At 41.8% G+C, this 26,402-nt stretch overlaps 2 protein-coding genes across 3 annotated transcripts in view; both read left to right on the top strand.

Moving 5' to 3' along the window:
• LOC310701275 (uncharacterized protein) overlaps nucleotides 1-16,787 on the top strand; it is a 42,733-nt gene extending 25,946 nt beyond the window's left edge. Inside the window, exons 2-3 of one of the 2 annotated variants that reach the window (XM_083491930.1) lie at nucleotides 4,664-4,814; nucleotides 11,458-16,787. In XM_083491930.1, coding sequence (XP_083348056.1) covers nucleotides 4,715-4,814; nucleotides 11,458-13,460 — 2,103 coding nt within the window. In that variant the 5' untranslated portion in view covers nucleotides 4,664-4,714 and the 3' untranslated portion in view covers nucleotides 13,461-16,787. Of the gene's footprint in view, nucleotides 1-4,627; nucleotides 4,815-11,457 lie in introns of both variants that reach the window. The other variant, XM_083491929.1, reaches the window with a different exon arrangement.
• The window catches only part of LOC310701459 (uncharacterized protein), a 72,654-nt gene that overhangs the window by 23,513 nt on the left and 22,739 nt on the right, over nucleotides 1-26,402 (top strand). The gene's annotated exons all lie outside the window — the stretch shown is intronic.

Below are 26,402 nucleotides of genomic sequence, written 5' to 3'. Positions count from 1 at the left end.
CTCCATGTCCAGGCAGAACGATGGAGGTGGAGACTCTACTTCAGGTATACTGGATCGAGGCCATTTAGCGCCTTAAAGGTCAGCACTAATGCTTTGATTTGTGCTCAGAAATGCAATGGGAGCCTATGTTGGTCTTTCAATACCAGTGTAATGTGGTCTTGGCGGCTGCACCCCATCACCAGTCTAGCTGCCACATTCTGGATTAATTGTTGTTTCCAGATCACCTTCAAAGGTAGCCCCACGTAGAGTGCATTGCAGTAGTGCAAGTGGGAGATAACTGGTGCGTGCACTAGTCTGGCAAGACAGTCTGCGGGCGGATAGGGTCTCAGCCTGCGTACCAGATGGAGCTTGTAAACAGCTGCCCTGGACATGGAATTGACCTGTGCTTCCATTGACAGCTGCAAGTCCAAAATGACTCCCAGGCTGCGCACCTGGTCTTTTAGGGGTACAGTTACCCCATTCAGAACCAGGGAGTCCTCCACACCTGCCTGCCTCCTGTCCCCTCAAAACAGGACACCTGCCTTGTCAGCATTCAACTTTAATATGTTAGCTGCCATCCATCCTCAAACCGCCTCCAGACACTCACACAGGACCTTCACCATCTTCACTGGTTCTGATTTGAAAGAGAGGTGGAGCTGGGTTTCCGCATACTGATGAACACCCAGCCCAAACCCCCTGATCTCTCCCAGCAGCTTCATGTAGATGTTGAAAAGCATGGGGAGAGGACGGAACCCTGAGGCACCCCACAAGTGACAGCTCAGGGATCTGAACACTCATCCCCCAACAGCACTCAACCCCCAACAACATTTTCTGAACACGGCCCAAGAGGAAGGAGCGGAACCACTGTATAACAGTGTCTCTAGCTCCCAGTCCCTCTAGACGGTCCAGAAGGATGTTATGGCTGATGGTGTCAAATGCCTCTAAAAGATCCAGCAGAACTATGAAACAGCTCTCACCTCCCAACTCTACAGTTCTCTGGTGCAGGTTTGTGCAGATTTTTAGGTACAAGTTGGATGCAAGGGATGCATAGGATTGCAGTCCATCTTATGCACCGTCGGCTTGGGAATAAGTCCCACTGATCATGATGAGCCTCGCAGGCGAATAGACTGCTGCTGTGCAGTCCTGCTTTTTAAATAAATGTTCCTTTTCAGATAATACAGAGCATGGTGAAATCACAATAAATAAAATCTACCCTTCAGTAGTTTCAAGCACTACTACAGGTTCCACATAATATCTGCACTGCATTGTTTACTGTGGCAGCACCTGCACTTTGGAACTCCCCGCCTATTACAATAAAGCACGTGCCTTTGCTAGACTCTTTTCAAGCACCTGCTAAAAGCATTCTTGTTTAGGCAAGCATACCCAGGGACACGGGTGGCGCTGTGGTTTAACCACAGAGCCTAGGGCTTGCCGAAAAGCACGTCAAAGTGCAAGTAGATAAATAGGTACTGCTCCAGCGGGAAGGTAAACAGCGTTTCCGTGCGCTGCTCTGGTTCACCAGAAGCGGCTTGGTCATGCTGGGCACATGACCTGGAAGCTGTACGCCAGCTCCCTTGGAAAATAAAGCGAGATGAGCGCCGCAACCCCAGAGTCGGCCACAATGGTCAGGGGTCCCTTTACCTTTACCAGATACTTAGGAAGTGGAAGTAATTTTAATCTGTTTTAATATTTTAGCTTTTGTATGTTTTAAAGTAGGGTTCTAATTTTTTCTTTGCTGTGGTGTTCTTTTTGTTTGTTTTGGGAAACCCCTCTGCAGGTTTTTTAAAATAAATTTTATTCAATTAATAAATATAATTGAATGCTAAAAGCATTCTTGTTTAGGCAAGCATACCCAGGGACACGGGTGGCGCTGTGGTTTAACCACAGAGCCTAGGGCTTGCCGAAAAGCACGTCAAAGTGCAAGTAGATAAATAGGTACTGCTCCAGCGGGAAGGTAAACAGCGTTTCCGTGCGCTGCTCTGGTTCACCAGAAGCGGCTTGGTCATGCTGGGCACATGACCTGGAAGCTGTACGCCAGCTCCCTTGGAAAATAAAGCGAGATGAGCGCCGCAACCCCAGAGTCGGCCACAATGGTCAGGGGTCCCTTTACCTTTACCAGATACTTAGGAAGTGGAAGTAATTTTAATCTGTTTTAATATTTTAGCTTTTGTATGTTTTAAAGTAGGGTTCTAATTTTTTCTTTGCTGTGGTGTTCTTTTTGTTTGTTTTGGGAAACCCCTCTGCAGGTTTTTTAAAATAAATTTTATTCAATTAATAAATATAAACAAAATAACACAAGCCAAAACACAATCCATCCTAAGTATCTCTCTACAGTGCAGTTCCTTAAAATATCATCTGAACAAAATTGGTGAAGCAGTAAAGAGTTTATTGAGGACAATACATTCTTGCAAAAGCGGGGCTCCAAAGCAGGCACAGTCCAGCTGGGGCAAAGAATGAGCTTATATTCCCTCTGCACACGTTCCCTCCCTCGTCTTCCCATTGGTTGGGTGCTGCAAGGTTTTCCTTCCCCCAATTATCAAGTAACAGACATGAGGCTGAGCGTGGAGAGAAATTTCTCCTTCCTCCTCTGAGTTGCCTCCACTTCCGGCTTCACCAGCAGAGATCATCTCCGGGCTTGCAAAGGAGGGAGGGAGGGAAGGAGGCGGGAATCGGGGCTGCATCCTGTGGAGGCGGAGGAGGGGGCTTCTTCCTAATCAAGCCTCCTAATTAAGCGCCCTCACTGCCTACCTCTCAGGAGGGGCTCCCATTCCCGCCCCCGCTGCCTGGGATTTCGGGTGAGTCCAAAGCCAATGGCGGGGAAGGAGGGAAGGGGCTTTGCGAGGGGGTCCAGGAGGAGAAGCCCCGGGACGGGGAGAGGCGGCCCTGCACAAGATCCGGGCGGGGAGAAGAGAAGGGAGGAAAGGGAGCTGTTCTCTTAAAAGGGGGCCTTGAAGGGGGGGGGGAGAGAAGCTTCCTCCTGCAGGGATCTGGTGCAAAGGGAGTTGCAGGGAAGGAGGCAGGAGAGGGGAGAGGGGTGGGCATTGCTGGCCAGGTTTGCAATAATAACAATAATAATTTTGATATTTATATCCCGACCATCTGGCTAGGTTTCACCAGCCTCTCTGGGCAGCTAACAACATCTATAAAATGTCAAATGTTAAAAACTTCCCAATACAAGGCTGCCTCCATATGTCTTCTAAAAGTTCTGTAGTTCTTTATCTCTTTGACGCTGGACGTGAGGGTGCCACTACCTAGAACTCCCTCTGCCTGCCCTGAAACTTCACTTCTCGCAGTGAGAGAACTGGCAGAAGAACCTCGTAGGAGGACCTCAGTGTCCTGGCTTCCTTCCTTATCTTTAGGCACCAGGCCAAAGCATTCCTCTTCTCCCAGGGGTTTGGCTCATTAAACAATCTATGGACTTCACAACTGCATGGGGGGGGGGCGGGAGGGTTGTCGTTTTTATTTCTTACTCTGCTATGCATCTCTGTGTTTTTTTTTCTTGTAAGCTGCCCTGTGATCTTTGGAGGAAGGGCAGTATAGAAATGTAAAGAACAGCAGTAAAAATAGGAAGCCCTCTTGCGTTCAAGGGGGAGGTTGAGACAGAGTCTCTGACCAGCAATGTATACCAGGACATGCTTAGGATGGAATATTATTATTATTATTTTATTATTAATTCATTACTTGCACCCTGTCTATCTGACTGTGTTGCCTCAGCCACTCTGGGCAGCTTCCAACAAAATAAAAACATTAAAACATCAAAAACTTCCCTGTACAGTGGTACCTCAGGTTAAGTACTTAATTCCTTAAGTACTTAGTCCGTACTTAACCTGAAACTCTCCTTAACCTGAAGCACCACTTTAACTAACTGGGTCTCCTGCTGCTGCCGCGCCGCTGGAGCATGATTTCTGTTCTCATCCTGAAGTAAAGTTCTTAACCTGAAGCTCTATTTCTGGGTTTGCGGAGTCTGTAACCTGAAGCGTATGTAACCTGACGTACCACTGTACAGGGCTGCCATCGGAGGTCTTCCAGTTTGGCCTTTGATTTTTCAAGAAATGCCCTCTTTAAGGAATCTGCTCTTTAAGGAGCAGTGCTCCAAAGTGCTTATCTTGTGAACTTGCCGTCTAAGTTGTTTACTCCTGACCAAAGCTCCTGTTTCCCAAAAGGACAGGAGGGGGAGCAGAGGAGGAAACGGATGGGTTTGAAGGCTCCTTCCACAAGCCACCTCTCTCCCCTGAGCAACAAGAGCAAAGGGTGTTTGCAGGGCAGGAGGACAGAGGAGGAGGCAGTGAGGGAAGAGGGACGAGTGGGCGGATCCCCCGCCTCTCCGAGGGGGTCCAGATGCAAGCAAGGGGCTTCCTTCTTCTCCATGCAAGGGCCACCCATGTATTCAGAGCAGTCCTTTGCAGATGAACTCTTAAGTTCCAAGGGATCTACTCTCAGGCCACTAATGTGCATACCATGCCAGCCTTAGGAAGGGAGGTGGGACAGGCAGGTGAAAGTAATTGCCAAAGGTGTTTGAAAATGGGTGGAGGATCTTGGGAAGGGGGTATCCAGTTGGGGTTTCTCCAGGGGCAGCAGAATGTCTTGGGCAGGAGAATCCCGGCAGGGCCTCTCAGACTCCCTTGGCTTCTTCTTCCCTCCCTCCCAGGAAGCTGCAACTTGCTCTGGCTTCTGCGCTCCTCAGGAAGCTGAACCTGCAAACCTAGCTGAGACTGATCCTGCAACCCTGGCCAGGATGGAAGGAGGAAGATGGACGGGTGACCTGGTCAGGCCCTCTCCCGCATCCCTCCCCACAACCTCTGAGCATTCCCTCCCAGGACCCTTGGAGAAATCTGGTGAGTTCCAGGGGAGAGAGGAGATGGGGAGAGGGATAGATGGAAGGTGGTGGGAGAAAGAGGAAAAGATGGAGAGGAGACAAATGGAAGGAAGTTCCTGAACGTAAGAAGGAAGGGGTGAGGCCTTCTCCAAAGCAGCTCTTTGTTTCTTGAATCCCTTTCATAAAGTAGTGGGGGCAGACTTTCTTCCTCCAGGATTTTAAATCTTAGGAGTTACAGTGGTACCTCGGGACTCAAACTTAATTGTTCCAGAAGTCTTCCAAAACCAAAGCGTTCCTAAACCAAGGCATGTTTTCCCATAGAAAGTAATGCATTAATCCATTCCAGACTTTTAAAAACAACCCCTAAAACAGCAATGTAACATGAATTTTACTATCTAAAAAGACCATTGATCCATAAAAAGAAAGCAATAATCAATGTTCTGTACCATAAAATAAATAAGACGGCATTGTAGATGAAAAAAATTAAAATTAATTTTTTTTGTACCTGCACTGATTATAGTCATTGATTAAATGGGGGGCTTTTATGCCTTTCCACAGTCAATCTATAAATCAATCATAAAACAAAAACAAGCCTCAGTCAAAAATGAAAAAGCCACAAAAACACAAAAAATAGGAAAAAACTAAAGCAGCAAATGTCACCTCAGAACACTGCAACCAGGAATGGCTTGAATATTGATGGGGGCGGAGGAGCTTAAATTAGCTGTGCAAGGGAACAAATGGCCTTGATTACGATGGAGACAACTTAAATTAGCTGCTCAAGGGTAAAACGGAATGAAAAAAAGCCTTAAATAGGATGGGGGGCACCTAAAGTTACTGCGCAACAGTACAAATGGAAGCTCAGGAGCACGTTCGGTTTCCGAGGCAAACTTCAAAAACAGGAGCACCTACTTCTGGGTTTGCAAATGATGAATCAACAGAAGCATAGTCAATCTATGGACTTCCCTCTTTTTTTGAAATATTTTTATTGTTTTTTACAAATACAAGTTTATATCAAAGACATTTTTCTAATCATTTCATGAGATTCTCTGAATCACATGACTTCGCTCCATCCCTTTCATGGGTCCTTATATTAATTTTTTCAAAACTACATACAGTGGTACCTCCGTTTGCAAACGGGATCCGTTAAGGAGCCCCAGACAGAGCCCGAATTTTTTGCAAACCGGAGGACCGCTTCTGTACACGCACGCGGCGCAATAGAGTGTTTCTACGCATGCGAGCAACAAAACCCGGAAAAATACCAGAGGGTTATGTAACACAATATACTAGTGTATAGATACATTCTCCACAGTTTTCATTTATCTAAATTGTGCATAAACCTATTTACAAGTGATTCCTAAAGTCCAGCTAAATTTTTGATTTGCGTGCAGTAATCTCATAGGTAAATTATAAAATTTCCCCATTCTTTTTTAAAGTCCTTGTTTTCTTGATTCCTGAGTCTCGCGGCTAATTTTGCCATTTCGGCAGAGTCCAGCAGTTTGGCTTGCCATTCTTCCCTAGTTGGGATTATTGCATCTTTCCATCGTTGGGATAATAACATCTGTGCAGCTGTTGTCGCATACATAGTCTTTCCTGGTCTTTTGCGATCTCAGTACCTGTAATTCCAAATAAATAAGCTTCTACATTCTTAACAAACATTATTTTAAACACTTTTTCCCAATTCATTATATTTGTTGTTGTTGTTTAGCCGTTTAGTCGTGTCCAACTTTTCGTGACCCCATGGACCAGAGCACGCCAGGCACTTCTGTCTTCCACTGCCTCCCGCAGTTTCGTCAAACTCATGCTGGTAGTTTCGTGAATACTATCCAACCATCTCGTCCTCTGTCGTCCCCTTCTCCTTGTGCCCTCCATCTTTCCCAGCATTAGGGTCTTTTCCAGGGAGTTTTCTCTTCTCAGGAGGTGGCCAAAGTATTGGAGCCTCAGCTTCAGGATCTGTCCTTCCAGTGAGCACTCAGGGCTGATTTCCTTAAGAATGGATAGGTTTGATCTTCTTTCAGTCCATGGGACTCTCAAGAGTCTCCTCCAGCACCATAATTTAAAGGCATCAATTCTTCGGCGATCAGTTTCTTTATGGTCCAGCTTTCACTTCCATACATCACTACTGAGAAAACCATAGCTTTTACTGTATGGACCTTTGTTGGCAAGGTGATGTCTCTACTTTTTCATTATATACCATTTCCCCAAATGATACTGTTATCTTACATGACCACCAAATATAGCAAACGGTACCCACTTCCTCGTTACACTTCCCTCAGATATTTGAACTTTCTCTATACATTTTAGATAACTTACTAGGAGTCAAATACCACCAGTATATCATTTTCATGTAGTTTTCTTTCAATGTACAGCAAGCTGTGAATTTCAGATCTGTTTTCCAAAGCCTCTCCCAATCTGCCATTTGTATGTTATGTCCTAAGTCCCTTTCCCATTTCGTCATAACTGATTTGACCTGTTCATCCTTTATATACCGTTCTAGGAGCAAGTTACACATTTTAGACAGATCTTTTTATGTTACTTCCTAAGAGTTCTTTTTGAAATGTGATGTCTCTTAACTAAAACCTTTCTTTTTGTCTATCTTAAAGATATCGTTTAGTTGATAGTACTGTAACCAGTCAGTTAAAGCTTCCCTTATCTCTTCAAAATCTTTTAATTTCAGTTGGTTTTCAACTTCAGTTAACAGCTCTCTATAAGTCGGCTGATAACTTCTCATATTCAATTTTTTTCCGAGATATTACTTCCAAGGGGGAAAGCCACCAGGGTGTTTTTTACTCAAGCAAATTTTTATACTTCTCCCATACCCTACAAATTGGTTTTCCTACTATATGATTCTTAAAAGCTCTAAACACCTTGGCCTTTTCCTACCATAAATATGCATGCTATCCATTATTTGTGTTCGTCCAGATCTAAAATACAGTATCTGTGTTTTCCATTCCCGGTTCTAGCAGATACAGGATGCTTCATAATAAAGTTTTGTAATGGTTATAGGGGTTGCTCGTGCGTAAGTTGCCGCCACTCCTGGCTAGGTTGCCTGGTTAAACCTTTTCTGTCTGGACAGCCCTTCACTTCATGGCTGTTTCAGTCGCTAGCAGAATCCGTCAATGGGCGTTTCTTGAACCTCTTCCAGCAAAGAAGTTCTTTGACGCCAAGTCTCCGCCTACTCTCCCTGCACGGAAGTCTTCTGCGCAGGGTGGGTGTGGGCAGCGGAGGACCTGTTCTCTCCCCGCTGGTCTCTGGCGAGGAGTCCTGGAGCCCCCTCGCCGATTCCCCCATCTGCCCCCTTTATCCCTGGTGTTACGCTGATTTCCTTCCCCAGCCGATGAGCTGCCTCTCTCCCTGCTGGGCCCTTCTCCAGCATCGCTTGGGAGCCTTGCCTCCGCCTCTAGCTCCAATGGCAGTTCCCTGACAAGTTTCAAATCCGGCAGGGCGAAACCTCCTCTCTCTCTCTTACATCTGTTAATAATTTATTTTTTATACTTGATTTCGTCCCTTGTCAGATAAACCTAGATATATCTTCTTGCCATTTTTCAAAGCATCCTGCGTTGCCTATTGCCAGGACTGATTGGAATAAAAATAACATTTTTGGCAATACATTCATTTTTATTACTGATATTCTTCCCCAAAATGATAAATTCATTCTTCCCCATATCTCTAAAGCTCTTTTTATTTCTTTCCACTCATTCTTGTAATTGTCTTTAAAAATATTAATATTCTTAGCTGTCAAACAAATACCTCAGTATTTGACTTTGTTATGTATAACTAACTCTGTTTTCTGTTGTAATTCCTTTTGATCTTCCTCCATTGTGTTTTTTACCAAAAACTTAGTCTTATTCTTGTTTAGTTTAAAGCCTCCGGTCTGCCCGAAGTCCTGTATCTTTTCTACCACCTTCGGTGGAGTACCGTATTTTTCGCTCTATAACACGCACCTGACCATATGACGCACATCGTTTTTAGAGGAGGAAAACAAGGAAAAAAATTCTGAATGAAACAGTGGATGTATCATTTTTGTGCTTCATGCTGTGGCCACAGACATGTGATCTGATGGTGAATTTGGGGTAGCTCAATGCAAAGATCCTGAGGATCCATGTGGATCCATGCTTTTTAACCACGTTTTTGCACCATTGCAGCCCCAGGCAACAGTGGGTGTGTGATTTTGGGGGGGCAGGCTGCTATGTGATCTGATGGTGAATTTGGGGTGGCCCAATGCAAAGATCCTGAGGATCCATGTGGATCCATGCTTTTTAACCACATTTTTGCACCATTGCAACCCCAGGCAACAGTGGGTGTGTGATTTTAGGGGGGCAGGCTGCTATGTGATCTGATGGTGAATTTGGGGTGGCCCAATGCAAAGATCCTGAGGATCCATGTGGATCCATGCTTTTTAACCACATTTTTGCACCATTGCAGCCCCAGGCAACAGTGGGTGTGTGATTTTAGGGGGGCAGGCTGCTATGTGATCTGATGGTGAATTTGGGGTGGCCCAATGCAAAGATCCTGAGGATCCATGTGGATCCATGCTTTTTAACCACGTTTTTGCACCATTGCAGCCCCAGGCAACAGTGGGTATGTGATTTTAGGGGGGCAGGCTGCTATGTGATCTGATGGTGAATTTGGGGTGGCCCAATGCAAAGATCCTGAGGATCCATGTGGATCCATGCTTTGTAACTACATTTTAAGTGGGGAGTGAAGGAAAAACACAGAAGGGACAAGAGAGCGGTGTGCAGAGAATCAGCTGGCTAAGAAAGCAGGAGAGGGATTTTACGGGAGGAAGGAAAGGAAGGCAAAAGTTTCCACAAACCGAAGCCAGCTTTCTCTCTCCTCCTGCATGTTTTCTGGCTGCCTACGAGGAGCACGGAGAGGAATTAGAAGGAAAGACCTCTGCTTTCCCCTCTGCTTGCCTGGAGGGGAGGGGCTTTCCCTGCTCTTTGTTCTGTTTGAGCAAACACAGCAACGAAACAGAGGAGGGTGGGCAGTAAGACCCTGAGGCAGAATGCAGGAAAGCAACCACTTCCTCTTTTCAGGTTTCCCTCTCCGACACAACGCACGATTGATTTTTGCTGATTTTTGTTCCTGCGCTCCCCTAATCGGCTCCAGGGACCCCCCACATTCGCTCCATAACACGCACAGACATTTCCCCTTACTTTTTAGGAGAAACAATCTGCGTGTAATAGAGAGAAAAATACGGTATTTTTGGGATCCACTATAATTACAATTACTGTAAAAGCTTTTAATTTATATGCTTTATTTTCTACTGTTATTCCTGTAATTAATTTCTCCACTTTTTCTCTCTCGCCAGGGCCTCTAATACCAAAATAAATAATAATGGTGATAGGGTATCCTTGTCTTGTCCCCTTCATTATTTTACACTTTTCTGTTATAACCTTATTAACAATCAGCATAGACTGTTGGTAAAAATAAATTGCTTCCCCATAATTCATTTTTTCTTTTATATTTTTCATAAAAGCCCATGAAACATTATCAAAGGCCTTTTCAGCACCTATAAACATTAAGGCCACTTTTTTTCATTTCTTACTTTCAAATATTCAATAATATCAATTATATTCCTTATATTCTCCTTCATCTGACGTCCTGGTAGAAAGCAGGCCTGCTTGTGATGAATTTTTTCTGCTAAAACACCTTTTATTCTATTGCCCAAGATATGAGCAATAGTCTAAATGGATTTCTATGGACTTCCATCCTACAGGAGTGATGGCCAACAACTTGGATAGCTTGAAAAAGAGGATTAGACTGAAAGCACAGGAAGGCAGGGGGCTCTTGTACTCAAATCCTGCTTGCTGGTTTACTGCAGGCATTTAGTTGACCACTGTGAGAACAGGATGCTGGACTAGGGGGGCATTTGCTCAATCGAACAGGCTCTTCTTATGTTCTAATACAGGCATCCCCAAACTTGGCCCTCCAGATGTTTTGGGACTACAACTCCCAATGTCCCTAGCTAACAGGATCAGTGGTCAGGGATGATGGGAATTGTAGTCCCAAAACATCTGGAGGGCCAAGTTTGGGGATGCCTGTTCTAATATATTGCAATATTTTTACAGTTACATGTGGCATAGGTAACACAAAAGTTTTACTTCTTAGTCATAGGAGAGACTGCTATTCAAGCCTGTGATCATTTCCTCCCTGGAAAAAGAGAAATACTGTGGTACCTCGGGTTACATACGCTTCAGGTTACATATGCTTCAGGTTACAGACTCTGCTCACCCAGAAATAGTGCTTCAGGTTAAGAACTTTGCTTCAGGATGAGAACAGAAATCGTGCTCCGGCGGTGAAGGCCCCATTAGCTAAAATGCTGCTTCAGCATAAGAACAGTTTCAGGTTAAGTACGGACCTCCAGAACGAATTAAGTACTTAACCCGAGGTACCACTGTACAGAGATGTGTCTAAGAAGCCAGTTCCACCATAAATTATAACATAAATGCATTTTATTAAGTGAATGGAGTGATCATGTCTCATTCTTGCCATTATCACATCTACATTCCTAGAAGTTTGGAACGTAAGAGAGGACAGTGGAGAATGGAGACTGTTAAAATAAGAGACAGTGCATATTGGGATTAACGTGTTTTTTAGTTCCTTTCTTTTCTTTCTTGAAAGTCTTAACAGGATTCTCCCCCCCCCCCACTCCCAAACAGGTGAGGAAGATGATGGCCAGAATTCTATGGAGTCATCTGTGAAATCATTGGGAAGAACAAAGAAACAGTTTAAATGCCTGGAGTGTGGGATGTGCTTTAGTCACAGTGGAAGACTGAGAAGACACCAACAAACTCATACAGGGGAGAAACCATTTGCATGTATTGAATGTGGAAAGAGCTTCAGTAAAAACGGAGCACTTAGAATACACCAACGAACTCACACAGGGGAGAAACCATTTCAATGTATTGAATGTGGAAAGTGCTTCAGTGAAAGTGGAAACCTTAGAAAACACCAAAAAACTCACACGGGGGAGAAACCATTTGAATGTATTGAATGTGGAAAGAGCTTCATTAAAAGTGGAGCACTTAGAAGACACCAACAAACTCACACAGGGGAGAAACCATTTCAATGTATTGAATGTGGAAAGAGCTTCAGTCAAAACGCAGCACTTAGAATACACCAACGAACTCACACAGGGGAGAAACCATTTGCATGTATTGAATGTGGAAAGTGCTTCAGTGAAAGTGGAACGCTTAGAAAACACCAAAAAACTCACACGGGGGAGAAACCATTTGAATGTATTGAATGTGGAAAGTGCTTCAGTCTAAACGGAGCACTTAGAATACACCAACGAACTCACACAGGGGATAAACCATTTAAATGTATTGAATGTGGAAAGAGCTTCAGTGTAAGTGGAACACTTAGAAAACACCAAAAAACTCACACGGGGGAGAAACCATTTGCATGTATTGAATGTGGAAAGAGCTTCAGTAAAAACGGAGCACTTAGAATACACCAACGAACTCACACAGGGGAGAAACCATTTCAATGTATTGAATGTGGAAAGAGCTTCAGTGTAAGTGGAAACCTTAGAAAACACCAAAAAACTCACACGGGGGAGAAACCATTTGAATGTATTGAATGTGGAAAGAGCTTCATTAAAAGTGGAGCACTTAGAAGACACCAACAAACTCACACAGGGGAGAAACCATTTCAATGTATTGAATGTGGAAAGAGCTTCAGTCAAAACCAAGCACTTAGAATACACCAACGAACTCACACAGGGGAGAAACCATTTGCATGTATTGAATGTGGAAAGTGCTTCAGTCTAAACGGAACACTTAGAAAACACCAAAAAACTCACACGGGGGAGAAACCATTTGAATGTATTGAATGTGGAAAGTGCTTCAGTCTAAACGGAGCACTTAGAATACACCAACGAACTCACACAGGGGATAAACCATTTAAATGTATTGAATGTGGAAAGAGTTTCAGTGAAAGTGGAGCACTTAGAAGACACCAAAAAACTCACACGGGGGAGAAACCATTTCAATGTATTGAATGTGGAAAGATCTTCAGTCGATATGAAGCACTTGGAATACACCAACGAACTCACACAGGGGAGAAACCATTTAAATGTATTGAATGTGGAAAGAGCTTCAGTGAAAGTGGAACACTTAGAAAACACCAAAAAACTCACACGGGGGAGAAACCATTTGAATGTATTGAATGTGGAAAGAGCTTCAGTGAAAGTGGACACCTTAGAAGACACCTACAAACTCACACGGGGGAGAAACCATTTGAATGTATTGAATGTGGAAAGTGCTTCAGTCAAAACGGAGCACTTAGAATACACCAACTAACTCACACAGGGGAGAAACCATTTAAATGTATTGAATGTGGAAAGATCTTCAGTCGATATGAAACACTTAGAATGCACCAACGAACTCACATTGGGGAGAAACCATTTAAATGTATTGAATGTGGAAAGAGCTTCAGTCAAAATGGAACACTTAGAAGACACCAACGAACTCACACGGGGGAGACACCATTTAAATGTATTGAATGTGGAAAGTGCTTCAGTCTAACTGAAAGCCTTAGAAAACATCAACGAACTCACACGGGGGAGACACCATTTAAATGTATTGAATGTGGAAAGAGCTTCAGTCAAAATGGAACACTTAGAAGACACCAACGAACTCACACAGGAGAAACCATTTAAATGTACTGAATGTGGAAAGAATGTGGAAAGCTTCAGTCCATATCGACACCTTATAAGACACCAACCTCAGCTGCAGTAGAGCACTTAGAATACACCAACTATTTTTTAAAAAATAATATTTATTAAAGTTTTAAAGGTTACAAAAGGAAAAAAGAGAAAACACCAAATTAAGCAAAAAACAAGACAATACATCACAACAAGTAAAAACAAACAGAAGAAAAAAGAAAAAAACAAACAAAAGAAAAAAGAAAAAAACAAATCAAACCTTCCCATTACTTATCTTTCATTTGCTTGTTTCCTTGACCTCCTCACACCTCCCTTTTTTGTATTCTAGTTCTGTTAGATATTTCAGCAAATCCTTTCCATCTTTGTTTTTATCCTAATAATTTATCTTAATATACTGTAATTTTACATTCTTCCAGGATATGCCTGGAAGCGAAAGGAAAGTCCAATGCTGTAAAGAAAAATATTGCATAGGAACCTGGAATGTAAGAACCATGAATCTGGGTAAGTTGGAGGTGGTCAAAAGTGAGATGGCAAGAATAAATATTGACATCCTGGGCATCAGTGAACTAAAATGGACGGGAATGGGTGAATTCAGTTCGGATGACCATCATATCTACTACTGTGGGCAAGAAACCCGTAAAAGAAATGGAGTGGCCCTCATAGTCAACAAAAGAGTGGCGAAGGCTGTACTGTATCAAAAATGATAGAATGATCTCGATACGAATCCAAGGCAGACCTTTTAACATAACAGTAATCCAAGTTTATGCACCAACTACTGGTGCTGAAGAAACTGAAATTGACCAATTCTATGAAGACTTACAACACCTTATAGAAGTGACACCAAAGAAGGATGTTCTTCTCATCATAGGGGATTGGAATGCTAAAGTAGGGAGTCAAGAGATAAAAGGAACAACTGGCTAGTTTGGCCTTGGAGATCAAAACGAAGCAGGGCAAAGGCTAATAGAGTTCTGTCAAGAGAACAAGCTGGTCATCACAAACACGCTTTTCCAACAACACAAGAGACGACTCTACACATGGACATCACCAGATGGGCAGCATCGAAATCAGATTGATTATATTCTCTGCAGCCAAAGATGGAGAAGTTCTATACAGTCAGCAAAAACAAGACCTGGAGCTGACTGTGGCTCAGATCAACAGCTTCTTATAGCAAAATTCAAGCTTAAACTGAAGAAAGTAGGAAAAACCACTGGTCCGGTAAGATACAATCTAAGTCAAATCCCTTATGAATACATAGTAGAAGTGAGGAACAGGTTTAAGGATTTAGATCTGGTGGACAGAGTGCCTGAAAAACTATGAATGGAGGCTCATAACATTATACAGGAGGCAGCAACGAAAACCATCCCAATGAAAAGGAAATGCAAGAAACCAAAGTGGCTGTCCAATGAGGCCTTACAAATAGTGGGGGAGAGAAGGCAAGCAAAATGCGAGGGAGATGGTGAAAGATACAGGAAATTGAATGCAGATTTCCAAAGAATAGCAAGGAGAGACAAGAAGACCTTCTTAAACGAGCAATGCAAAGAAATAGAGGAAAGCAATAGAATGGGAAGAACCAGAGATCTGTTCAAGAAAATTGGAGATATGAAAGGAACATTTCGTACAAACATTTCCATAATAAAGGACAAAAGTGGAAAGGACCTAACAGAAGCAGAAGACATCAAGAAGAGGTGGCAAGAATACACAGAGGAATTATACCAGAAATAAATGGATGTCCCGTATAGCCCAGGTAGTGTGGTTGCTGACCTTGAGCCAGACATCCTGGAAAGTGAAGTCAAATGGGCCTTAGAAAGCACTGCAAATAACAAGGCCAGTGGAAGTGATGGTATTCCAGCTGAACTATTTAAAATTTTAAAAGATGATGCTGTTAAGGTGCTACACTCAATATGCCAGCAAGTTTGGAAAATTCAGCAGTGGCCAGAAGATTGGAGAAGATCAGTCTACATCCCAATCCCAAAGAAGGGCAGTGCCAAAGAATGCTCCAACTACCGCACAATTGCACTCATTTCACATGCTAGCAAGGTTATGCTTAAAATTCTACAAGGAAGGCTCAAGCAGTGTGTGGACCGAGAACTCCCAGAAGTGCAAGCTGGATTTAGAAGAGGCAGAGGAACCAGAGACCAAATTGCAAACATGCGCTGGATTATGGAGAAAGCTAGAGAGTTCCAGAAAGACATCTACTTCTGCTTCATTGACTATGCAAAAGCCTTTGACTGTGTCGACCATGGCAAACTATGGCAAGTTCTTAAAGAAATGGGAGTGCCTCATCACCTCATCTGTCTCCTGAGAAATCTCTATGTGGGACAAGAAGCTACAGTTAGAACTGGATATGGAACAACTGATTGGTCCAAAATTGGGAAAGGAGTACGACAAGGCTGTATTTTGTCTCCCTGCTTATTTAACTTATATGCAGAATTCATCATGCGAAAGGCTGGGCTGGATGAATCTCTAGCCGGAATTAAGATTGCCGGAAGTAATATCAACAACCTCAGATATGCAGATGACACAACCTTGATGGCAGAAAGTGAGGAGGAATTAAAGAACCTTTTAATGAGGGTGAAAGAGGAGAGCGCAAAATATGGTCTGAAGCTCAACATCAAAAAAACGAAGATCATGGCCACTGGTCCCATCACCTCCTGGCAAATAGAAGGGGAAGAAATGGAGGTAGTGAGAGATTTTACTTTCTTGGGCTCAATGATCACTGCAGATGGTGACAGCAGCCACGAAATTAAAAGACGCCTGCTTCTTGGGAGAAGGGCAATGACAGGCCTAGACAGCATCTTGAGAAGTAGAGACATCACCTTGCCAACAAAGGTCTCTCTTAAGGCATTACATGCCGTAAATTTCATACCTGTGGTCCATAACTGTTCCCAGTCAGCCATCATAATGTTGTGTCCAACATCTTGTGCCCATTTAATCATAGCAGATTTCACCGTTTCATCCTGAGTGTTCCATTTCAACAGCAAGTTATACATTCTTGACAAGTTCTTAATTTTGGGATCTAACAGTTCTGTTTCCAATTTTGATTTTTCCACCTGGAAGCTAATTTTCTTGTCCAAATTGTAAACCTCCATTATTTGGTAATAATGAAGCCAATCTCGCACTTTGTTTTTTAGTTTTTCAAAACTCTGCAGTTTTAATCTATCTCCCTCTTGTTCCAAAATTTCCCAATATTTCGGTCATTTGGCCTCCATATTGAGCTTTTTCTGAGCCTTCGCTTCCATTGGTGACAGCCACCTTGGAGTTTTGTTTTCAGGCAAGTCCTTATATCTTATCCAGACATTAAACAGTGCTTTCCTAACAATATGGTTTTTAAACGCTTTATGTGCTTTGACCTTATCATACCACAAATATGCATGCCACCCAAATACATTATTAAAACCTTCTAAGTCCAGAACACTCATCCCAAAACAAGAAGCAGACACAACCCAAGTCAAAAATTACAGACCAATTTCACTATTAAACACAGATTATAAAATATTTGCAGGAATCCTTGCGAGGAGGTTAAAGAAATTGTTATCAGAAATTATTCATAAGGACCAGGCGGGATTTCTACCAGGTCGGCAGATAAGAGATAATACAAGAAATATAATTAACATGTTAGAATATTTATCGGTGAGGATTGATAAACAAGTTATAATGATGTTTGTGGATGCCGAGAAGGCTTTCGATAATGTGGCTTGGGACTTCATGCTGAAAAACTTGGAATATATGGAAGTGGGAAACGATTTCCTCAACGGGGTTAGAGCAATATATACCGAGCAGAAAGCCAAACTGATAATAAACAACATAGTGACAGAAGAGATAAAGATTAAAAAAGGAACAAGGCAGGGTTGCCCACTCTCCCCGTTATTATTTATAACAGTGCTAGAAGTTCTTCTGGACTCAATAAGACAAAACAGAAATATAAAGGGGGTGTTAATTGGACAGAATGTGTATAAGACCAAAGCCTTTGCGGATGATGTAGTAATAATGTCAGAAGAGCCAACAATCGCAATAGAACATATATTAAAGGAAATTGACCAGTTCGGAGAGATAGCAGGCTTCAAATTAAATAAGACAAAAACAAAAATCTTAAGTAAAAACATGGACCAAAGGGTAATAGAAATAATACAACAACAATCACAGATAGAAGTCACTAAGAAAGTCAAATACTTAGGAATCTGGATAACACCTAAAAACATAGACTTGTTCAAAAACAATTATGAGCTGACATGGAAGGGAATAAAAAAGGACCTGGAAATATGGGGAAGGTTGAAATTGTCATTCTGGGGAAGAATCAACACAATTAAGATGAATGTCCTACCAAGGTTGATGTTCCTATTTCAAACCATACCTATAATTAAGGGAATCCGAATCTTTAAAGAATGGCAAAGAGTACTCTCAAGATACATCTGGCAGGGCAAAAAACCTAGAATTCAGTTCAAATTATTAACAGACATAAAGGAAAGAGGAGGTTTTGCCCTGCCAGATTTGAAGCTATACTATGAAGCTACATGTCTTTGCTGGATAAAAGACTGGGTAAAGCTGGCAAATAAGGAGCTACTCGACTTGGAGGGCTTCGAAAATAGATTCGGTTGGCACGCCTACTTATGGCGGAATAAAAGGAAAGTACATAAGGGGTTTGAAAACCACATCTTTAGAGGGCCACTAATTGAAATATGGGAAAGGTATAAAAACCTGCTAGAACCGAAAACACCACATTGGCTGTCGCCTCTGGAAGCAGAGAGCATAAAGACGATTAATATGAGAAGTAATTGGGTAACGTATAGTCAACTAGTAATTAAAGAAGATGGGAAATGGAAACTAAAACCATACGAGCAAGTAAAGGAATATGTATATGACTGGCTAAAGTATCATCAGGCAAATGAGATGTTTAGAAGAGATACTAGAGAAAGAGGTTACATAGATAAAGACTCCAAATTCCAGATAGAGATAATAAACAATGAAGTGAAAATTATATCAAAGATGTATAGGATGTTGCTTAACTGGAATTTGGGGAACGAGGTAACCAAACCGGTGATGATTCGATGGGCAAGGGATATAGGCCATACCATACAATTTGAGGATTGGGAGAAACTTTGGAAGGATGGGCTAAACTTTACAGCTTCTATATTGATAAAGGAAAATGTCATGAAGATGTTTTATAGGTGGTATTTAACACCTACAAAATTGTCAAAAATGTACAAAGTGGACAATAGGTGCTGGAAATGCAAGGATAAAGAGGGCTCCTTCTACCACATGTGGTGGGAGTGTGGAAAAGTGAAACAGTTTTGGGAAAAAATTTACACCGAATTAAAGAGGATTTTAAAATATACGTTCACAAAGAAATCAGAGATTTTCCTATTAGGACTGCTGGGACAGGAGATTAAAAAAGAAGATCATAGATATCATAGTATACATAGTATACTATGCGGTTACAGCAGCAAGGGTAGTCTTAGCCCAGAGGTGGAAGCAGCAGGAAATACCAACGATAGAAGAGTGGAGATCAAAGTTATTAGACTACGCGGAACTAGATAAAATGACAGGGAAAATCAGGTATGCAAGAGACCAAAAGTTCATTAAGGATTGGGAAAAATATGTAGACTATCTGGAATACATCAGTGAGGGACAAACAACGCTAAGGGGATTTAGAGATGTGCTGTGACAAAACATGAACTATTGCACATTGTAAATAGGAGATAAAGATATGAATAATGACAATAAAACTTAGGGAATGCGTAACTTTATGGATTACTTCGAATGATTTTCGGATAAGCTGAAGGAAGTGCCAAAAGGGATAGCTAAGAGATTGGTTTGAAGTGAAAATTATAAATTTGTGTATTCTTTTGTATTTGTTTCTTTTCGTATGTGGGTGTGTATGTATCTGTACTATATGTTTAATTTAGTGTAAGTTTTGTGTGTCTGTTTTTTTTCTTATGGAACCACGCAATAAAAAAGAATTTGGCAAAAAAAAAAAAAAAGCTTAAGGTCTGGCAGGGCAAATCCACCTCTTTCTTTATTTTATTTTATTTTATTAAAAGTAATATTTATTCAAATTTTCAAAAATACAAAAAATCAAAAACATCAACAAAATAACATAAAAGAAGAAAAAAGATAAAACAAAAAACAAAAAAGGTATAGATTCAAATTGCATCATCTCATTAGCTTGTGTCTTAGACCTCCTCACACCTCCCTTTTTGTATTCTAATTTGTTCATTATTTCAGCAAATTCTTCCCATACTTCTCAATTTTTATTTAAATAATTTATCTTAGCAATCTTTCTCAATTTACCATTGTTGTCTTTAACTTTATCTTACCTTCAAGACCATAGACTTCAAAATTTAGAATTTAAACCATATTTATACTTAACTCCTTCAAGCCTTTCTGCTAAAGCCAATTGGTTCCTTTCCAGCACAATCTGCTATTTCATTAATATTACACAGAAATAAAAAGATATATAAAAAGAGGTTCTCTTCTCATTTTGTCCGTCGTCCCTTCTTCCTGGTTTCGGGTTGTGTCAGTCCTTTCTTCCCTTTAAGTCTTAACCATCAATCCGGTGTTCTGATGTCTGAGGCTCTCAGGTCACTTCCATGTCCCCTCTGCTGGTTTTCTTGTTCCTGTTTATGATAAGACACTTCCTTGTCCCTTGTTGAATTCTTTCGTAGTTTCTTCCCTTTCTCCTTGGGGAGTGGGTCTCTGGGGAATTCCATGCAGTCGTAGTCTCCATTTTCTTTCATCAAGTTGTTCCATTCCCCACAGTCCCACTCCCCTATGCTGATTTTGTAATCCAAGCAATAGTTGTTCCAGAGATACTTATCATTTTGTTTCACAGTCCCACTAGAGCTAAGAATTTCCATAACTCCAAAAACTTGCAGACACTCTTCAAGTTCGATGACTTTAGATCTCTCCCTTTGTAACTTTTGAGGTGCAATCGCAACCTCTTCCATCTTCCACTGCCCTTGGACTTGCCTTGAGTCAGTTTCCTGAATTGGTTGTAGTGAAGTTTCTTTCTCTTCTTTTCCTGTCAGTTCATACTTTCTGGCTACAGCAGCCATAAAATCCAGCTTTTCATTCATCAAGTTCATATCCTCATGCAGCTGCTGCAGCAAAGCATTCACTTTGCCAAGGGCAGAAGGTGGAATTTCCTCCCTGCTCATTTCTGTTCAAGGTCAAGTATCTGGTCCCACGCTGATTCTCACAGCTGTTATGTCTCCCTGTGGACTGCAGCAAAAAAATTGACAAGCTCCCTCTAGGGGACACAGTTTCTATTTAACGCCCATCTTTAAAATGTATCCAACAAAGGAAAATTTACTTTCAATTTTCTAGTACTTTGTTTCCTTACAATACAAAAAAGCAGAGAGCAACATTAAAGTTAATTTGTTTCTCTTTTATTTCTATCTGTCCAAGAATATTCCGTTTTCTTCAAAGATTACTGTCCTGACGTCCCGTCCCCGGGTTTGGGACGTTGGAAATTTATATTCCTTTACTCTCTTTCTGCAGGGTTAGACGGTCAAAGTTCTCTCCCCCCTTTCCTCCTGTTGTCAAGAGGGTTTTGGTGGTCATGGGTGCAGGAAATTTCAATCTTAAGATCAAATTCCAGGCTATTTAGCTTGTACGATCTTTGCTTCAGTCTGTTTACAAAAAGCGGAAGGCGGACTTCCTGTTTAGACCTTCCCGCTTCGTTACCTAATTCAAAGATTTTTCCTTAGTCAAATCTTCCGTTTTTACTCATGGGTACTTGTTTAGAGTCCAAATGTCATCAGGAAAAAGTCAGCGCTCTCCAGCGATGGCTGTGCGGCTTCCCTCCGTGAAAATAGCAATCGGTCCGCTGCACCACGCTGCTCATCCCACTTCGCTCCGGAGCCCCAACAGGGGGTTTCCTTGCGAGTAGGGGAGGCGCTCTTGGTGCTCTGCCAAACCCCACGTCCCCAGGCTTCTCCACCTGGGGTTTCTAGCGGGTCCCCACCTTCGCCGCAGTGGGAAGACCCAGTTTCCACAGAGCCCATTCCTCCGGTCGGAGGAACTCCGCCATTCGCCGATGGTGCTAACCCGGAAGTCCAAATCCACCTGTTTCTTTAGCATCAGTTAATATCTTAAATTTTATTTGAGGCTTCTTGCCCTGCCAGACAAATCTAGAAATATCTCTCTGCCACTTCTTGAAACAATCCATTTTATCCACAATTTGCAATGTTTGAAACAAAAACAGCATCCTTGGCAATACATTCATTTTTATCACAGCAATCCGGCCTAGCAATGATAACTTCAAATTTGATCATATTTCTAAATCCTTTTTCACTTCCATCCAGCATTTTTCATAATTGTCTTTAAATAAATTTACAAGACAGAGCTGTTCCACCAGGCCTTTGGTCAGGGCGCAGCCTGACTCCCTCCTCTGGCAACCCGCACAGAATTTTGCTTAATCGGTTGCCATCAATTTGATTTTAATTAATTTTTATAATGAAATATTTTTAGAATGTGTGATTATTTGACTGTTTGATTATTTGATTGTTGTTAGCTGCCCTGAGCCCGGCTTCGGCTGGGGAGGGCGGGATATAAATAAAATTTATTATTATTATTATTATTATTTATTTATTCTTGGCAGTCATATTAACCCCTAGGTATTTCACTTTCTTAACCAGTGTTAATCCTGTCTCCTTCTGAAACCTCTCTCTCTCAATCACTGTTAGATTTTTCTCTAAAACCTTGTTGTTGTTTAGTCATTTAGTCGTGTCTGACTCTTCGTGACCCCATGGACCAGAACACGCCAGGCACCTCTGTCCTCCACTACCTCCCGCAGTTTGGTCAAACTCATGCTGGTAACCTCAAAAACCTTAGTTTTCATCTTTTGTTGTTGTTTAGTCGTTTAGTCGTGTCCGACTCTTCGTGACCCCATGGACCAGAGCACGCCAGGCACCTCTGTCCTCCACTACCTCCCGCAGTTTGGTCAAACTCATGCTGGTAACCTCGAAAACACTATCCAACCATCTCGTCCTCTGTTGCCCCATTCTCCTTGTGCCCCCCATCTTTCCCAGCATCAGTGTCTTCTCCAGGAAGTCTTCTCTTCTCATGAGGTGGCCAAAGTACTGGAGCCTCAGCTTCACGATCTGTCCTTCCAGTGAGCACTCAGGGCTGATTTCCTTAAGAATGGATGCGTTTGATCTTCTTGCAGTCCATGGGACTCTCAAGAGTCTTCTCCAGCACCATAATTCAAAAGCATCAATTCTTCGGCGATCAGCCTTCTTTATGGTCCAGCTCTCACTTCCATACATCACTACTGGGAAAACCATGGCTTTAACTATACGGACCTTTGTTGGCAAGGTGACGTCTCTACTTCTCAAGATGCTGTCTAGGCCTGTCATTGCCCTTCTCCCAAGAAGCAGGCGTCTTTTAATTTCGTGGCTGCTGTCACCATCTGCAGTGATCATGGAGCCCAAGAAAGTAAAATCTCTCACTGCCTCCATTTCTTCCCCTTCTATTTGCCAGGAGGTGATGGGACCAGTGGCCATGATCTTCGTTTTTTTGATGTTGAGCTTCAGACCATATTTTGCGCTCTCCTCTTTCACCCTCATTAAAAGGTTCTTTAATTCCTCCTCACTTTCTGCCATCAAGGTTGTGTCATCTGCATATCTGAGGTTGTTGATATTTCTTCCGGCAATCTTAATTCCAGCTTGGGATTCATCCAGCCCAGCCTTTCGCATGATGTATTCTGCATATAAATTAAATAAGCAGGGAGACAAAATACAGCCTTGTCGTACTCCTTTCCCAATTTTGAACCAATCAGTTGTTCCATATCCAGTTCTAACTGTAGCTTCTTGTCCCACATAGAGATTTCTCAGGAGACAGATGAGGTGATGAGGCACTCCCATTTCTTTAAGAATTTGCCATAGTTTGCTGTGGTCGACACAGTCAAAGGCTTTTGCATAGTCAATGAAGCAGAAGTAGATGTCTTTCTGGAACTCTCTAGCTTTCTCCATAATCCAGCACATGTTTGCAATTTGGTCTCTGGTTCCTCTGCCTCTTCTAAATCCAGCTTGCACTTCTGGGAGTTCTCAGTCCACATACTGCTTGAGCCTTCCTTGTAGAATTTTAAGCATAACCTTGCTAGCGTGTGAAATGAGTGCAATTGTGCGGTAGTTGGAGCATTCTTTGGCACTGCCCTTCTTTGGGATTGGGATGTAGACTGATCTTCTCCAATCTTCTGGCCACTGCTGAGTTTTCCAAATTTGCTGGCATATTGAGTGTAGCACCTCAACAGCATCATCTTTTAAAATTTTAAATAGTTCAGCTGGAATACCATCACTTCCACTGGCCTTGTTATTTGCAGTGCTTTCTAAGGCCCGTTTGACTTCACTTTCCAGGATGTCTGGCTCAAGGTCAGCAACCACACTACCTGGGGTGTACGAGACATCCATATCTTTCTGGTATAATTCCTCTGTGTATTCTTGCCACCTCTTCTTGATGTCTTCTGCTTCTGTTAGGTCCTTACCACTTTTGTCCTTTATTATGGTAATCTTGTTTTCATCTTATTCAACTTAAATCCCGCTACCTGACCAAATTCTTGAATCAGTTCCAATACTCTTTTGGAACTTTAGATTCTGGCTCCTGTAATGTCAATACCAGATCATTGGCAAATGCTTTCAATTTGTACTGTTTAGCTCCGAATTGTATACCTTTAACCAATGGATCCCTTCTAATCATATTTAAAAGGACCTCCAGGACCGATATAAAAAGCAAAGGAGAAATTGGCCAACCTTGTCGTGTTCCTTTCTCTATCTTAAATTCTTCCGTCACCACATTGTTGACAATTAATTTAGCCTTTTGTTCTGAATAGATTGCACCTATACCATTTCCAAAACCTTGGCCAACCCCCATCCCCTGTAAATTCTTCTTCATAAAACTCCAGGAAATATTGTCAAAGGCTTTCTCCGCGTCCACAAATATCAAAACTGCTTTGGTGTTAATATTCACTTGTAATTTTTCTAAAATGTTAATTATATTCCTCGTATTGTCAGACAAGTGCCTGCCCGGGAGAAAGCCCGCTTGATCTTTATGTATTTCTTCTACTAAAACCTTTTTTAGTCTTTTAGTTATGATATCTGCAAAAATTTTATAATCCACATTGAGCAAAGATATGGGGCGGTAGTTCTTAAGCTGTGCCTTCTCAGACTCTGTTTTCGGTATAAGTGTAATATAAGCTTCCTTCCACAACTCTGGTGCCTTTTTCCCTTCCAATATTTCATTGCAAACTTTCTTTAAAGGTTGTACTAACCATTCTTTCAAGGATCTATAATATCTTGAAGTCAAACCATCCGGCCCTGGAGATTTGCCTAATTGCATGTTCTGATTGGCCCCTTCTACCTCCTGCTCTGTTATTTTGTAATTCAACATTAGCTTATTTTCTTGAGAGATTTTTTTGTAGTCCATTTATTTTCAAAAAACGATCAATGTCCATTTCTTTCTGCGTCTCCTGTGTATATAGTTGTTTAAAGTACCTCTGAAAGCACTTCCTGATCTCCACTGGATTCTGTATATTATTTCCCTCCACTTCCAAATTCGTAATGGTATTGAGTTTTTGTCTCATCTGTTTAATTTTCCATTCTATTTCCTGGTTCATCATTTTCATATATTGTACTTGATATAACTTTATCTCTTTCAGAATCTCCTGTGACTTTGGTTTCACTCTCAGTTTCTTCTCTCCTTCCTTTATTTTCTCCAAAATCTTATCTTTATTTTTCATTTTGCGCTCTCTTCTTAATTGCATTCTGTTGTATCAAAAATCCTCTCATAGCTGCTTTACTTGCGTCCCAGATTACTCTTTTTCAACAGTGGTGTTCATATTTATCTCAAAGTAGTCCCTCAAGGTTTTTTGGGCCTTCTTAGTCACATCTTCATTCCTAAACAAAGTGTCATTCATCCTCCATCTAAAGGAACCAATTGGTGTTAGTTTCATTTCCATCTTCACAGCATTGTGGTCGGAGCAAGTTTTAGGGCAGATTTCCACTTTTCTAGTCTTCGGAGCCAGCCCTCTAGTTACCCAAATTTGGTCAATTCTTGTCCATGTCATTTTGGCCTCAGAGAAGAAAGTTCCCTCTCTTCCCAAGGGGTTCTTCGTTCTCCAAATGTCAACTAAATCCATATTGTCAGTCATGTCAAAACAAGTTTTTGGTAGTCTACCATACTTAGTAACTACCTGTCTCTGTGCCTTGTCCATATTTGTAGTCACCACTCCATGTCCCCCATCAAAATCATATTGTAATCCATATGGTCCATCAGAGTCTCATGTAACTTCTTAAAAAATTCCGATTTCCCCTCGTTTGGTGCATAGATGCCTACTATCAAAAATTTCTCTCCTTGTGATTGAATTTCAATTGCAACAAATCTTCCTTGGTCATCTTTAAATATAAATTTTGGTGATAGGCATAAATTACTACTCCTCTTTTTTAAACTTTGTCTGATGAAATAAATTCATGGCCCAGTCTTTTATTACTCAATACCTTCCTGTGTAGCCTTATCACATGTGTTAGAATACACCAACTAACTTATACGGGGGAGAAACCATTGGAACGTATTGAATGTGGGACGAGCTTCAACAGGGAGGATAAACTTACATTACACTGGCGAACTCCCAAAGGGGAGTAGCTTAAGTCAATATGGAACCTTAGGAAACTTCTGCTAACTCAAATGGGAAAAACCAGATTTATGAAATGTGGAAAAAGCTTCAGAGGGAGTGGAGACCTTAATATTCATAAGATAATTCACACAGGTGGGAAACCATATAAATGTATGGAGTTTTCCGCTCAGGTTTCCCAGATTTCCTGGGAAGTAAGATGATTGTCAAGTCTCTGGATGTACAGAAAAAAATTTGTGTTGGTTTTCAATAATAATAATATTTATTACCACGCCCATCTGGCTGGATTTCCCCTGCCACTCTGGGTGGCT

This window comes from Podarcis liolepis (genome assembly GCF_965112155.1).
Source record: "Podarcis liolepis genome assembly, chromosome: 2".
NCBI classification, from domain to species: domain Eukaryota; kingdom Metazoa; phylum Chordata; class Lepidosauria; order Squamata; family Lacertidae; genus Podarcis; species Podarcis liolepis.
Note: the sequence above shows the minus strand (reverse complement) of the source record. Positions and strands in the feature narration are given on the sequence as shown.